Here is a 15,501-nt window from a genome sequence, read left to right as displayed (position 1 = left end):
AGCTTTCACACCCTTAATCCTGTTAACATTCTCCTTTCCTAAGCCTGCTAATAATGCCCATCAATGGACAAGAAAAATTGGCATGGCAGTCTCCCAGGGGCAAGGAAGAGATATCTCCCCTTGGTATCTCTTGCAACTGAGAACCACCAGGGCCCTCCTTGCTCCTGTTTTCTTTCCTCTAGCTGCCCAGGGCTTGCTGAGGCCTGAGAAGCCAACACAGGCTCTGGCTGCCCCTACCTCTTTGCCCAGATCCTCACGGATAACTTGCTCGATCTCCTGCCTAGTGCTCTGCGGGGCCTGGCTGTGCAGCACTTTGAGGGTGCGGGTGTACTCCTCAGGCAGCAGGTAGTCAAGCGCTCCCAGGTGCTGTCCCACCTTGATGAAGGTGCCTCGGTTTGCACAGCACAGCTCCCGGAGGCGCTCAGCAGAGCGCAGGTGCACCTGCGGAGAGACCAGAACATCAGTCAAGCCCTTTTGCTGTCTGTTACATGCACATGCCCACATATGTACCTTTTATTTGTCCAGTATTTAAACAGGCCAGGGATTTCCCTTCTTGATTTTGGGCATCATCATCTATGTCAGCTAAGTATTAGGACTCTGACTTGATTTAGAGGGGCTGAACCAGATCAGGACAAGATGCTCCAGAGTATAAGGGGCTTCAGCATTTGTTTCCACAAGCACCATGATCAAGGACACCACATTAGGTTTTGGCTTTCTCCAGGGCTATATCCTTGCACAGAATAAGATGTCTAGCCATAGGGCAGCATTGGTTTGTTACTGTGATCCACCGTTACAATGCAGTGTTTGGGAACCCGTTGTCAAAAGACAAAAGTCAGGACCACAACCATGTATGTTAGGCTTGTAGTATGAGTGTGATGAATTAAAGTGAGAAGAAAGTCACAGATACCACCCCAGAAACTTCCAGGAACTTGGAAGAAGAATCTGTTAAAAATCAAAATTACAGATGTCTAACTGGCAGTGAGGAGGACAGCATGTATGCAGTCCTTCATCCTCCTCAGCTCACTCTGACAGGCTACAAGGGGAAATTACATCCCTGCAGTCCAGCCAGCTCTTGGTCTTACTGCTTACATTGCCAACAAAGTCTGCAGTGACAGTGGTTTCAGAAACTAAGCATTAGAAGACTTGCCAGTTTTGCTCACATTGACCAAAATGCAGCCATGAAAGGACGAAACCCATCACCAACCACTTGCCTGCTTTGGATTTCAGCTCCTGAGGTTCATTCCACCTATCAAGAACAGACCAGCCACCACATCCTTCAGTGACAATGATTTATTCTGCCTTTATTACTCTCACTAGAAAAGCCTCCTGCCAAGGACACAGCTATACTCAATATTCTTTAATAAGCTTCAGATAAGTTTACCCTGATACACTAACAAAATCTAAGCAAATCAATGACAAAAAATAACTCCACGCCCATCTCCTGTTGATGCCTGACACCTATCTGCATGGAGGCTCCTAATTCCTCTGGCTTCAGTGTCAGAAGTCATTGAAGGTGAAATCCTGTGTCCACAGACCTCATCTGCCCAAGATCCTGTGGTGAGGGACTCCACCAAAAGCCTCAAAGTACGTGGCAGAAAGGAACAGCACCACAAACGTGCATGAACACCACCCACACCCCCATTTAGTGGCTATCTTTGCCCACTGTGCAAAGCAGTGCCACGTCACATCACGGGACAGGGTGAGTGTCTCGCATTTAGGAATGCGTCAGGGGACAGACCAGGTGCAGAGGGAGCTGCAAGTGCACAAAACACAGGCCTGCGGGAGTGTGAGGAGAAAGCCTGATGTGCAAACGTGGATGCACACATGCACGCACACACTTTCCTGGGTGGGCGCGCACAGGCAAGCATAACTCGCGCTGGGATGGTGAGCTTCCCCCAGCAAATTGCCTGCTCAAAAGCACTCACAAATACCTAGGCAGAAAATAACATCCACACGCATGCCTGAATTCTCCCCTGTTACTGCACTGCATTTTGCACCCCAGCTGTAAAGCTCCTGCTGTAAGAAGCAAGCCTCTGCCCTGGCTGTTTCCCTGCTCTCCTCCCCTTTGTGCGGTGGGGGCAAATGCAAGCCAAAAGGGGACAAGGAAAGGAAGCTGTGAAAGAGGACAAGAAAGCAAGAAAAGCAGGGAAGGAGTAATGGGATGAAAGAGAAAGGCAGTGGGAGGGAAGGAGCCAGAGAAGTTGGGTAGTTTGTCACAGCACTGGGAGTGCAGCCCATTACAGGGAAACAGCTTTTATGCAGCTCCGATAATCGCCCGCTGCCTCCAGCCCTGGAGGAAGCCCCCCGCCAACAGCAACAGGGAAGGGGAGCGGTGGCCAGCCACCCCCCGAGATGTCGGGCAGCCACAGCCCAGGGCACTGGCGGGAAAACAGCGGCAAAGCTCCTTGCAGATGTGCTCCAAAAATCCCCAGCACTGAACATGGGCCAGCACAGGGCCCTGCAACCTCCCGCAGGCACAGCAGGAGCCCATCAAATGACTCCAGGCTGCAGCATGGCTCAGGGCAGAGCGGCAGCAAACCCTGAGGCTGTAGCACGGTGCTGGACATGAGGCCTGGCAGCCAGCCTGGGGGAGAGGTGCTGGCTGCAATGGACCTACCCACTCCACACACACAGCCAAGGGAGACGGAAAAAACGGGATGGAAAACTCATATAGCTGAAAATACAACTGGTTGTAGCCACACTTGGATGCAGGGTGTATCTTCATGTCAGTCATTGCAGAGGAGGCAGCGGAAATAGACTCTCTCTCCTCTAGCACAAGGACAGAGGAAATTTTGGCCCTCCCAAACTTACCCACCCTGTAGAGAACCCAGTTGGCCTCAGAGACACAGCAGTCCTGGCCAAGTGAGACAAAAACATCCTTACAGAGGGCTCCTAGAACAAAACAGAACAAAACCCCCAGGCACAGCATCCTCCACCATGCTCTCACAACTGGCTTGGCTAAAACTCCTAAGAGGCAGCTGCCTTGGCTGGCTGTCCAGACCAGGGAATGCCAGCTCCTGCCCCTGATAAAGAGACAGAAAACGACGATGTAACTTGTCCCAGAAGAAGGAAATTTTACAAAACTTCAGTGGGCATTAGAGGCAGAAGTACAGAATGAAGCAGGACTGTGAATGCAGCTTCCAAGTTCTCTTTTCTTATCAACCAGGTCAGGATTTTCCGCAGAAAAATGTCCGTAACACTATCTATTAATTGCCCAGATCTCCCCAAGCTAGGTCACAGTCCAGATGCAGCACTTGTTTCTCTGATAGATGACCTTCTCTGCATCACAGGCAAAATAAGAATGTCACATTCCTACTACTGTGTCCGATACTGCTCACCCAGGTTTCTGTCCTACCTTGAAGAAACTGCAGGGCAAATGGAAACCCCCAGAATGGCTCAGAGCTTTTCTCCAAGAAATCTCACGAGATATTGCTCTTTGTTGCACAAGCAATACCTTGAAGACTCTTCTTATCAGGGAAAAGAGCCTGGAACAACAGCCAGTTAGATACGGACCCGCTTGTACACATCATGCCTGGGAGCATACTGCAGAGAAAGAAGCGTTTCGTGTACCAAGGATTACCAAGAATAAGCCTCCCTCGGGAAGCGCTTCAGATCACAAATGCTGTCTGAGTGTGTATATGGTTCTTTCCTCAGTCTACATGAGCATCTCTTTCTGTCTCAAACCCCTTCCCCAAATTTCAGCAGGACTAATTCTCCATTAGCCCACAGCATGGCTATCAGACTCATGCGGTTTACTCAAACCCTGGGTAGATTGGGATTAACACTGATTATTGAAATTGTTCCATGTGGGCCATAGTGAAAGTAACAGCTCTCAGGTATGGAGAGGAAGCACCTCTGGGATGAAGCACATACTCAGCAAGCAGAGCTGCAAAGGGACATTTTTTAATTTACCCTTGATGTACAAGAAGACCTGGCTTCTCAAGTGATTTTGATGCTTTTGAAGGAGCCTTTACTCACAGAGACCTCGGCAAAGAACTGCTCTTCAGAGCATCGGACACGCAGGTGCCACAAATTGGCAGATGCTAATCTGGTCTTAAAAATAAATAAATTAATTTTGAAGAAAATAAATACCAAAGTTAAAATATACTCGTGAAAACTTGAGTATCTGGTGACAGACTTGGTGACAAAAGGGCTCAGAAAGGCCTCTAAAGACAGTAAGGTAAGTGGTGGAAGCCACTCCTCATATAAAAAATCCTTCAGAAAAGTCATTCCCACCCTGAAGGGCATACTCATAGCTGGCAAAACGTGAAATGAGGATTAGGAATGCAGAGAGAAAATTTGAAATGCAATTAGTCAAAGACATAACAAACAAGTCACAAGAAATTCCTGATGATGAATGCTGCCTCCAGGAACACTGCGAACACAGACATTTCACAAAGGACTCCAGGCTGGATTTCTCCCAGAGGACAGGGCTAGAAGGGCTGCTCCTCCTCTCGCCTCCCTACCAGAGAGCACTCCTGTACAGGTGAGCAGGAACAGCTCCACCCCACGTGGTGGCCTCTCACATCCCACCTACTCCCAACCTGAGCAAGTGAAAGGAGGCACCTTCTCCTGGTGCCAGCAATTCCCTGCATGGGGCAGAATGCTGAGGAGAAGCCTACCCATCACTGCTTACAAGAGATACACTCTCCAAGACAGTATTTCAAGAAAGACATCTCCAGAAAACACCTTGAAAACTTCAAACACATAAAAATTACAGATTAATTCAGATTAATCAAAAAATTAGATTCATTCAAATTAATTAAAAATACAGATTAATTCAAAGAGTATCTGAGATGCTAATAATCAAAAAGGGAATCGCACATTAAAACCATTAGCTTCCAGAGGACTGAAGGGGAACAAACGTTGCCCTGTTTTTAAGAAAAATCCAGAGTAATCCGGGAAATTATAGTCCTGCAAGCTTTTATTCTGTGTCAGCTAAATTAGTTGAGATAATAATTATAGAGAGTACTAAAAATCACCTAGCTAAATGTGATAGGACTGAAAAAAGCCAACAGGGATTTTGAGAGGAAAAAAAAAATCATTCTTCACCAGTCCGCTAAAATACTCTGAGCACATTAATACAATGGTCAATAGAAGAGAAAAGGGAGAGATTTATTGGGATTTTTGAGTGGCTTTCAACAAATTCCCTCACAAGGAGTGAAAAGAAAACTGAGTAATTATTGGAGAAGATGCAAGAACATCACTTGCTCGTTTTGTCCCACTCTCAGCTCTGAATTCCCTCTCTGCAACATCAAGCCCAGCACTACAGACAGCAGCAGTGGGGGACTCTCTAGTTAGGACAAGGGTGCAACATTTAGTGATGTTTCTACCACAGATTCATTTCAACCTGCTCTGAGCTCTTTTAGATGAGGTGATACTGCAGAAGCCCTGTCTACGTCAGCACCTGCAATGTTGTTACTTCCAGCGAGGCTGAACTAGCACTGGCATCGCTGAGAAACGTGATGAAAAGGGAAACAGGTCCATGTAGCGCCCACAAGGCAGAAGGGGCTCTCTACTCTAAATGGGTTGACCCGCATCACTGTCAAAACCAAACAGCAGCATGTCCCGTTACACCCATTCTTACATCAAGGTTTAATTTCCCTGCTAGTGATCTGGCAAAGGAGAGGATGGTGCCGTGACAAAAATTCCATGAGATGCAACAGAAATTATTCATCACCATGGAAAAATAAGCCCTGCCAAGACCTTACCAAAGACAGGTGGACAATCAATAGACTGGCAGATCACCCTCAGCATAGATGACTGCAAGGTTACACATATTGGAAGGTGCAATTTATCCTGCCCGCGCACACCGATGGGCTCTAAATTAACTGTAACCACCCAACACTTGCATCGCATTGTTCTGGATGGCTCAGTGAAGGCACCTGCTCAATGTACAGTGGGGGTCAGGAAAACCCAAACAAGTTGTTTGGCTGTGTTAAGAAAGGAAAAGAGAAAAACATTAAAAATATCAAAATGCCATTGTATAAATTGAAAGCACAACCTCACCTTGGATTCTGGACATCCCATCACAACAAGAGGTACAGAATAAAAAGAAGTGGACAGAGAAGGACAGGGGAAAAATGATCATGGACTTGAAAAAGTCTGTAAGAAGAAATCTGAAATGTTAGGGGACTCTTTAGATCAGAGAGAGTTGATGCATATGAGAGAAGAGTTATATGAAATCATAAAAAGAAAATCTCCCATTCCTATTTCCAGCTCTCACAAAACAGCAAGTAATAGGGCATTCCACAAAGCAACAACCTTTTTACAGTTTTTTCTACATGCCATTTTGCACAGTACAGCATTAACCAGTGGCACTCACTGTCAGAGCATAGAGAAGCCAGGAGCTTAATGGAATTCAGAAAGGCTTTAGACATTTATGATAAAACAACCATACCTGATTTTATATGGAGCTTTTCATCTCTAAAAGTGCTTTTACAAAGCTCTTTACAAAACTCAGGATGGCTATCCCCCATTTTACAGACTCATAAGAACATTACGTGTAATAAAATGTCTAAAGGGCTTTAAACACTCTTGCTCAAGGCATCAAGACAAAAATTACCCTATTGATTGGCCACAGAGAGAGACAGAATGCAAACTCAGTGCACTGATGTTCCCAGCATCATTAAAATCTTTAAAGAACCTATTTGGTGTATGCAATTCCCACATTCCAGTTAAATCGGTCACGCCTTCTGCTGGGGTTCAACCTGCTTCCAAGCATCTTCTATATTTACTAAATTACCTGCCATTTAAAGGAACTGGAACACTGGTGACAGACTCTTGCTTTCTTCTCATGGCACAGCAGAACTGCTGCTTATGGTCTTTCATATTAAATATTAAGCCTGTGGGATGCCGGGAAGTATCTTGTGGCACACAGTGAGTGGGAGCATTCCAGGCACACATGCTGTCAGTCATCCTGGATGACGCAGCCCTTCCAGGAATGCCTGCAGTAGCAGGATACTGGAATGGAAGAGCCAGGTTGTCCCTTGGACTCCATACAGAGGGAAGAGGGGTTGTCATCACACCTCTGTAGTGGGTATCCACAAAACATGGTAAGTCAGGGAGGGGAAAAAAGACATGTCAGAGAAGAAAGGAAAGGAATCTGGCCACAGTCCTTTTCTGTTCCACCCTGATAATGACAGGGCCATATGCACACAATTGGTAAAACTACGGAACAGCTTTAGATGACCCAGGACAGCACAAACCAGAAAGGAATGAAAGGACGTCCACCTCGATTTAACACAGTGAGCGACTGAAATCAAGTGCCAAGCCAAAAGATCTGTGAAGATGTTTAGGGAGGATACAGTTACTGGTGAAGCAAACAGGGTACTTTGCAGCTTTAAAAACAGCAATAGAAAACCTAGAACCCATTGCAATGACAACATAGTTGCGTCTAAGGGGCCATTATCTCTTCTTTCAACAAATCTAAATAAGCATACAGTTAATATAAGCTACTATAGCCTTCACTGACAGCATCAGCCTGGTAATCAAACTGAATGACAGCAGGGATGCTGCAGGGAGACACACAACTCTAAAAGGAATTATTATATATTTCCCCCTACTTTTTACAAAAGCTCGTTCCTAGACACACCAGATATTTCGCACTCAAATGCTTCCTTATACCAATACTAACTGGCCATACTGCTGATCACAGACAGATCCACATCTTTGAAATTGGAATAACTCCTGCTGCAATGTACCCCACTACCTAATAATTCATTATTTGTGTAAGTTATGTATAACATTCCTAAAGATTTACCTATGGGTCTCTGCCTGCCCATATGAGAGCAGGACATTCCATATGTTCCCATTAGGCAGGTATCGTTACTTTCTCAGACCTATACTTTTTAGTTAGTTGCCCTTGGTGCAAACCCTGGTTAAAAAGGCATCCCCCTAATTCTCAGTTTTGACTTCCATAGCTCAAAATAGTCCTAGCAGAGACCAAGATCCTTCAGAAGATCTGGCACAACAGTTGGTTGCCAGTGGGATAGCCAGGAAGTGAGAAAGAGAGCTTTATAGCTTGCAAAGGATAAAGGACAGAGATGATCCCCTACACTAAAGCAACAGTTTCTTAGCTTCTCAGTTTTACAAACACAGGAACGCGGAGTCAGACAACTAGCCAGATGGTCAGTGAACTCTGTACAAATGGAAGGATATACACAGTGAGACAGCTGAAATCTGGTGTTGGTGCTGGAGCTTGGTATCACCAATGCTAAAGGCAGCTGAAATTAAAGCAAACACATTTCACGATTTGTGTAAGACTTCCCTGGAGACCATGAGGGACTTTTCCAAACCTAGGCCAGCCCATTTCATGCTGAAGAGATGTACAAGTTCCCACTGTCTGAGCTGTGAGGACTCTGAATTTCCCCACACACAAGCACACACATTGACCTCCCACCTGCGCTACACACACTCCCACGCTCTTGCTGCTACTACCCCGATTCACGACATGGTTCCTAACAATCCTACAGGTGACTAAGGGGTGGCCTAGCAACAGACCGCTAGTTTGGGTTGCAGCTTGGTTCAGGAAACTTTTACGCCAGGCTGAGGTTCGTCTCTTCAGCCGGTGAACTTCCCAAGCTGCTCCGGAGAGAAGGAAGCCATGTGGCTCGATCGCAGCGCAGAGCTCCAGCAGTCACCTTGCTGAACCCTGCCCTTGCTGGCTGGTGCGTGCACAACCAGCACCGATCGCCTGCTTGTGTTCCATCTTCATTTTGCTCCAAGCTCGGTCATTTGTGCTCTGATTATCTCTCATTACTGACGACCTTGCTGTAATGAGTTTTAATCTGCCTCGTATTAATTAGAAACATTTTCATTAGCCAGCTCAATTTTAGGTAAATAGCTAATAGAAGCAACTGAGCTGCAATTAGTTATCTGTGGGGCAGTTCAGGAGGAAAATCAGAAGGGAGCAGCTGTTTCCCCTCTAGACACCTCTGTGATACAATGCACTATTCTGTCTAAGTCTCCTGAGCAGGGAGAACATGGAGCACAGGGAAGGGATGGTCAGAAACAGGCGGAAAATAACATGCTAAAATAACTGGTATGTAGCACTTCTATGGCTATAGCAGTACCTGTCTATTCTCTCCCACTAACAGTTCCAGATCAAACTGTTGAATACAGGAATCTGAGAGGCAAACTGAGTCCTTTACACCTACAGACGTCACCTCCAGCAAACAAGGTTCTGCTTGTGAAGCTGTTTTACACTGTGACTATACAACAGGTCCTTCCCACAGGCTCTCTTTTGGGGCATGTACACTTACATGAATGGTACTTACACATGAGGATAACACCAGATCAGATTTGCATGAGAAGGAAGGACCAGACCCATGTATACACAGACGTATAATACCTGCAAAGTCAGCAGATTCCCAAAAGTGCCCCCAGTGCCTTGTTGTCCTGATAGGGCTGGTATACAAAGAGATCTGCCCTGGGCTTCATTGCAGAGCACCCATGGAAGATAGAAAGTAATTCAATAGCACGGCTGCAGAAGGCACAGAGACATTTACAGAAGCCGCAGTGAAATTAGGCACGTGTCTCAATCCATTGATCACAGTGCCTGCAGCTCCTGTTACGGAGGCAGGTGAAATGATAATAAATTTGACACAGCATCCCCCAAAATCTTGCTAACAAAATTAATTCAGCTCAGCTTGGATCAGACCATGTGGGATGGCAGCGAAAACAAGCTGAGGGCTGTAAAGACACCATCTTATATGGCCTTCTGTTTAGCTGTAGGAGGGGGCTCCCAGCCATCAGTCCTATTAAGCTCTGTTTTATTTGCTATTTTCAGTTGCTATAAGGAACATGATAAACTGAGATGTGTGTTACATTCAGGAGTGTTCCCTAAACAGCAGCTGCCACGCACCCTACAGAAGCCGTAAATTACTGACTGAAGAGCAAAAGATGATGTGGTGCAGCAAAAATGACCTGAAGGGAGAACGCTCCCCAGACAGCCATGTTCACATGTAAGGAGACCCTGGGAAGGCAGCAGCATGGGAAGTGAGGGCTGGTCCTGGGCCATGGGGCAGGGTGGGGGGAAGAGGTCAAACAAGGCCACAGTAAGAATTAGCTCTCACTGAAGCTCATACAGTCATGGCTATGCACAGGGAGGCTTAGCATCAGGGAGAGGGGTGTAGAGACAGTCTCTTCACTTAAAAAAAGGTCTGAAGTCCCAGAGAGAGAAAAGAGAGCAAAATAAACAAGGAAGAGTACATCAGAAGCCACCGCAAGACAGCTGAACCGGTATTGTATATAAGAGAAAGAGCTTCACGATTGGTCTTCAATAATAAAATGAGACGGTGCCAAGAAGGCTGACCTGGTAACATTTTCCAACTACTCAAGAGGTCAGACACTGTAAACAGGAAGGGAAACATACAGGGTGTTACCAGGGTTAGTAAAGAGGTGGAAGATGAGATGAAATGAGTATCAAGGGAAGGCATTCAATGCTGAATATTCCCAGCCTTCAAAGCAAAGTGAAGGATCCTGCAGCAGGGATGAGGATGAACGTCTGACAGCCTCTTCCCTTAGTCCCCACATCCCATCCTGCAATAAAATGGAGCTGGAAAAGCCATGGACTCCACAGGAAGCACCAACAGACAGAAGATACACTGAAAGACATAATGAAAGGTGAAGTTTATCAGGACGGATGGCTCAAGCACCGAAGGAAAGATGGAGAAAGCTCAGCTAAGTCTCATCTCGTTCAGCAGCTGGGGGTCAAGACAGGGTAGCTTCACACAGTCTGCTCTCCTAGTGTGGGTGTGCAGCGAAGAAGGAAGCACAGAGGCAGCCATTGCAGCTGGAGGGGAGAAATCGTCACATCCACTTTGTCAATGCCGAAGAATCTGAGCTGACATTTTTCTCTACCCAACAGTCGAATCCCACCCTACCAGCTGCACGTCACAGCTGACCTCCAGTCAGGACCTATCTGAGTCAATGTCAGGCGATTAAACTGTGCAACAGCAGCTTCTCCCCCTTGTGCATATGCAACTTCTCTCCCAGCAGGTCACTCCAATGGCCAGGGGAGCAGAGCAAGCAGGCTCCCGCTCTTACAGCCACACAGATGGGCAGCAGCATTCAGCTTGGTCACAGAACACAGAAAGAAGGGTTTCCATTGCAGTCTCTATAGACATCTCAATACAGCCCCTTACCAAACTGACAGAGGCAGACTCCTTTCCCCTTCTTTAATCTGAGAAGCTCTGACCTTTAAAGTACAGACCCTCTTCCAGGATGCCTGAAGAGGAGAGAGACAGTAACACACGAAATACCTAGAAGTGATTAAATTGGATTGACAAGGAAGTCAGGAAAGATAACAACCATGGGATTACGCTGCCCAATTCCAAAAAACTGCAGTGACTCTCATAGCACCACATCCAACAGACGGAGAGTGGCTGTGGTGCCAGTAAGGCACCATCAATGGCAAAGCGCAGTTCTACTTTTAAAAGTGCCTGTGTTGGAAAAAAAACCCCAAAACCAAGAAATGTCCCCGTGTTACTCAGCAGGTCTGTTCCCCTCTGGGTATCAGGCAGAGTTGCTGACTTCAGTGAAAAAAAAAATATATAAATTATTATTCCAGCTTTTTCATCCAGTTAACAACACACAGCTCCACACCAAGAAAGGCAGTCAGTGTCTGTTGGCATCCCAGCTATGTCACCACAACGGGAGACTGAGCTGGTGTCTCTTTTGATTCGTGCACAATCAATAGACTTGTTAAACTGCAATTAGAAGGTCAGATCCTTCCTTGCAGCCACTCCTGTGCTTTCTCACTGAAAACAATAGGCTCCTGTAGGTGCCAGTAGAAGCAGAATTTGGAAAAAAATGGGCTTATGAGGGTGCCAGTGAAGGTGGCATTTGGTCTACTGAATCCTTACAGCTGCTAGGAACACAGGCAACAGAGAGAACCTATATTGTCTCTGAAAGTGCCACTTTAAAATAGCGTGAGATAGCAGTTTAATAAAGTAAAACATATGAATATTTGACATGGCACCACACTGAGATGAACAAAAGGAGAGCCCAGGTGAGGCCGCATGTTTGTTATTCATTATCCAGAGTAGATTACTTCTGCTCCCACAATAGGCAGAAGGAATTACCCCCAGCAGTACCAGAGGCAATTGCCTTTATTGCAGCTGGTATCACAATGAACAATATTGTACATGTCTGCCCTGCACTTGGCTGTGGCTCACCAAGGTTGTAAAGGGAATAAAACTGAGATCATCTTTATATACGATTACATATTCAACATTTTGCCCTTTCCATTGCCAGTTGTTGAGTTTTCTCTCTCATCTAAGAGATGAATGAGCCTCCACGAGGCAGGGATGCTGCATTTGTAAATGTCAAACATATTATAAGAACCTAGACTAAAATAGTCAGTAAAGCTGTTGGATGTCTTGTCTCATTCTAATTTTAAGAAAACAGAGTGTCCCTCCACCTGCAGACTCACTGTCAGCCATTGTTTTATTTACAAGGAATTGGGTGCAACAGGAAACATTATCAGTGTACAGGGAGCTGGGCACACAGTCAAGAAGAAAAGGTGCAGAAAGCCTCTACCTCCAGGTTACCTATCCCACCCACGATCAAAGTGACTGCTCAATATTTAAGAGTGGTTCAGCCTAGCACATTATAAAATACTTTTCTGCACAGTTGCCTGTGAAGGAATATCCCTACCCTTATCCCTCACCCTTCCAGTGAAGCAACTACAAATAGCAGGAAATGGGCTTTATCAAGTGGAAATCTCAGTTGGATTTTTTCTTGATTTAAAAGATGCTCATTACCACAGATCACCTATGCAAATACCCCAAGGGGCGGGGTAAGGGAAGCCTGGCCCATCACTATGCAGTTGTACCCAGTTACAACTTCTCTGTAGAGAAAACTGCAAATCGGGCAGCACGTGCCACTATTTAAAAAAGAAAGCACCATCTAGGAACCCAGAGGATCCTGTCTGAATCTCACATAAGCAAAAGTTAAGGTTCCTTTGTCAAAAGGGGAAGAATCTGGTATAAGAGGCTAACACTGGACAAGAAGAAACAAAGATGACACTGCAGTGGAAAGGACAGTCAAGAGGCAAGCTCCATTAACAGGCTAGTCAAAGATAGCTGATTTCTAACCTTGGCTAGAAGGTAAATAGTAACCTCAAGACAAAAGGCTTATCACAAAGGTAATCAGTGCATAACCTGTCAGAAAAACAATACTGTCAAAGATCCTCCAAAGAATCAGATGTTGCTGGCATAATACAATCAACTGTGGATAGTCCCAAAACAAAATTTGCATGCCAAAAAGAAACACAGAGAATTAGCACTACACAAGATGGACATGAAGCAAAGCAATGAAATCAGATACCAGTAATCCAAAAGTAATGCTCTCTATGACTTCTAGCCTCAAATATTTAATATTAAAGCATTTACATACTCCACACAGAGATACAGAGATCCCATGAAGAAGGATGAAGTCACAGTGAAATTGGGAGTTGACATCAGCAAGCAGGAGAAGACGGAAAACGGGATAAACATGGCCTTGATTCAGTCTCTGTAAAAAAGAGGAGCCTCGCTGTTCTCTCATTAAGGAGATCATGGCACAAAGAGGGCCTGTACGTTGATTACCACTGAAGTTTTGTTCCTTTCCTTGGCAGGGACAGAGTGCTGCATGTACAAGCACTTGGCTGGAGGTGGTAAAAGGGGACTCCAGTCCCAACTAGACAGATCCTTTGCTGAGTCACTACTTTCTGACAACTTGAGTGAGACATCAAAGAAGGCAAAGCTGAGAAGGTGAACAGGCCTCCTCCAGGAGCCTCTTTAAATCTACATTATGCCTATTCTGAAGCCTAAAATAGGCTCCTTTTTAATCATGTGCTCATCAGCACCTGGGATTCACTAGCATCTCACAGTAGCCAGTCAACTATGAAATACATATCTACTGCCTCTTTGAAAGCACAATTACCAAGCCTACATGAATTGCTGTCCTGACTATCCATAAACTGGGTGAGCTTCTCAACACAGCCATGAGCAATCCAGACATTTCAAACTCCTCCTCCCTTGGGCTTTGACAGAACGGTTCAGGCACAGGGAGGCAGGGTGCCTCAATCACCTCCACTACAGGAAGGCAGCCATCTATGGGCCACATCACAACAGTCCCCAGAGACCACCCCACAAGAATAATTTGTGGCTGGTAGTCTGCAACTTCCAGGGGCACACAGGCAGAGAGAACATCATTGGCCACTTGGAACTCAACTAGCACACCAGATCTGACCTCCCTGACACAGGAAACCCTTACTGGCAATAAAGCAGTCCAGATAATGACTTCATGTCTTGTTCTAAAATCCATCAAATACACAAGTCCAGCATTCCTAACTTCCAAGCCTTCATGATGCTGCTCAACCATGACCCAGACAGAAGACATTGGTCCAATACTAATCATGAAGACCTCCCCTCCATATGGCAATGCCCAGACTCAAGCTCATTTTGGCACATGGTATTAGGAAACCAAAAGATCAATAAAAGCAAGCTTGGAAACGCACTCTACACTGTAGTCCTAGTTTTGCAAATCCTCCATCTCCAACAAAATACATGTTGGCTTACAGAAAAGCACGTGTTTCTAGCAATTATACGGGAGCTGTTAGGTTTTACTATTCAGTTGCCTGAAAGAAGAAAAAGAAGTCTCCTCTGTTGGCCTATTAATCTGTCATAACGAGATTCTTCATAATTAATTTGTCCCTAACAGTTGCTTTGTAATGGTAGCGAGAGAATATTTCAGGAATGGCAATTACCTCTGGTGTCAAAATGATGAGGAAAACAAATGTTCAACCATCAACAAAATGCAGTGCCTTTTCCACTCCCACCCGATGGTGGGTGACAGCACTGCACATCAGAATTACAGTGCGGTTAATTACTAGGCATGTTGCAATTGAGAATTCATTTCCCCTCTTGAGATGAAATTTGTCGAGCAATGCAGGTGGAAGGAGGGGCATCTGCCACTGGGATGGGGATTGTGTGGGGAAGTGGTGTTATCTATACATTGCTGCTTCCTTAATTTACTACACATACAAGCAGTTATAAGCAGTGAACGCTATTTAAAGGAACTTTCCTTCATTAGCTACACATACATCCCGCCATTTCAAAGGTTTTGCAAAAGGACAGAGCTTGACTTCTTTGTTGTTGCTTTATTTAAATTTCGTATCTTTCAAATAAAAATCACATGCCTGCATTAGTCTTTCAATACTAATATGAAATACACTGGGTTTCTAGGCTGTTTCTAAATGGAAGAGTTCCTTGGGCTGTGAGCTTATTGGATTTCAGTATGTTACAGCACCTGACATCTGACTGTTTCTAGAGTGAGACTTCCAGCAATGAAGCTAAGACACACCTAGTGTGGAGCTCACCTCTCTGGGTGAGGACCAAGCTCTGCCAGAGCTGGGAATTCTACTCCAGAAAGGGACTGGGAAGTGGAAACTTGCTGGCTCGGCTGCCATTGACAAAGGCGTGCAAAGCCACAGCCTGGGAGAGCTGTCCTGCC

General features: G+C 45.5%; 1 protein-coding gene across 5 annotated transcripts in view; it reads right to left on the bottom strand.

Moving 5' to 3' along the window:
* ADCK1 (aarF domain containing kinase 1) overlaps positions 1 to 15,501 on the bottom strand; it is an 83,052-nt gene that overhangs the window by 49,756 nt on the left and 17,795 nt on the right. For all 5 annotated transcript variants that reach the window (XM_074585390.1, XM_074585391.1, XM_074585387.1 and 2 more), the window contains one exon: positions 238 to 441. In XM_074585390.1, coding sequence (XP_074441491.1) covers positions 238 to 441 — 204 coding nt within the window. The remainder of the gene's footprint in view (positions 1 to 237; positions 442 to 15,501) is intronic.

The sequence above is a fragment of the Larus michahellis genome, chromosome 4 (assembly GCF_964199755.1).
Source record: "Larus michahellis chromosome 4, bLarMic1.1, whole genome shotgun sequence".
In the NCBI taxonomy this organism is placed as follows: domain Eukaryota; kingdom Metazoa; phylum Chordata; class Aves; order Charadriiformes; family Laridae; genus Larus; species Larus michahellis.
The sequence above is the reverse complement of the archived record's forward strand: the minus strand, read 5'-3'. Positions and strand labels throughout refer to the sequence as shown.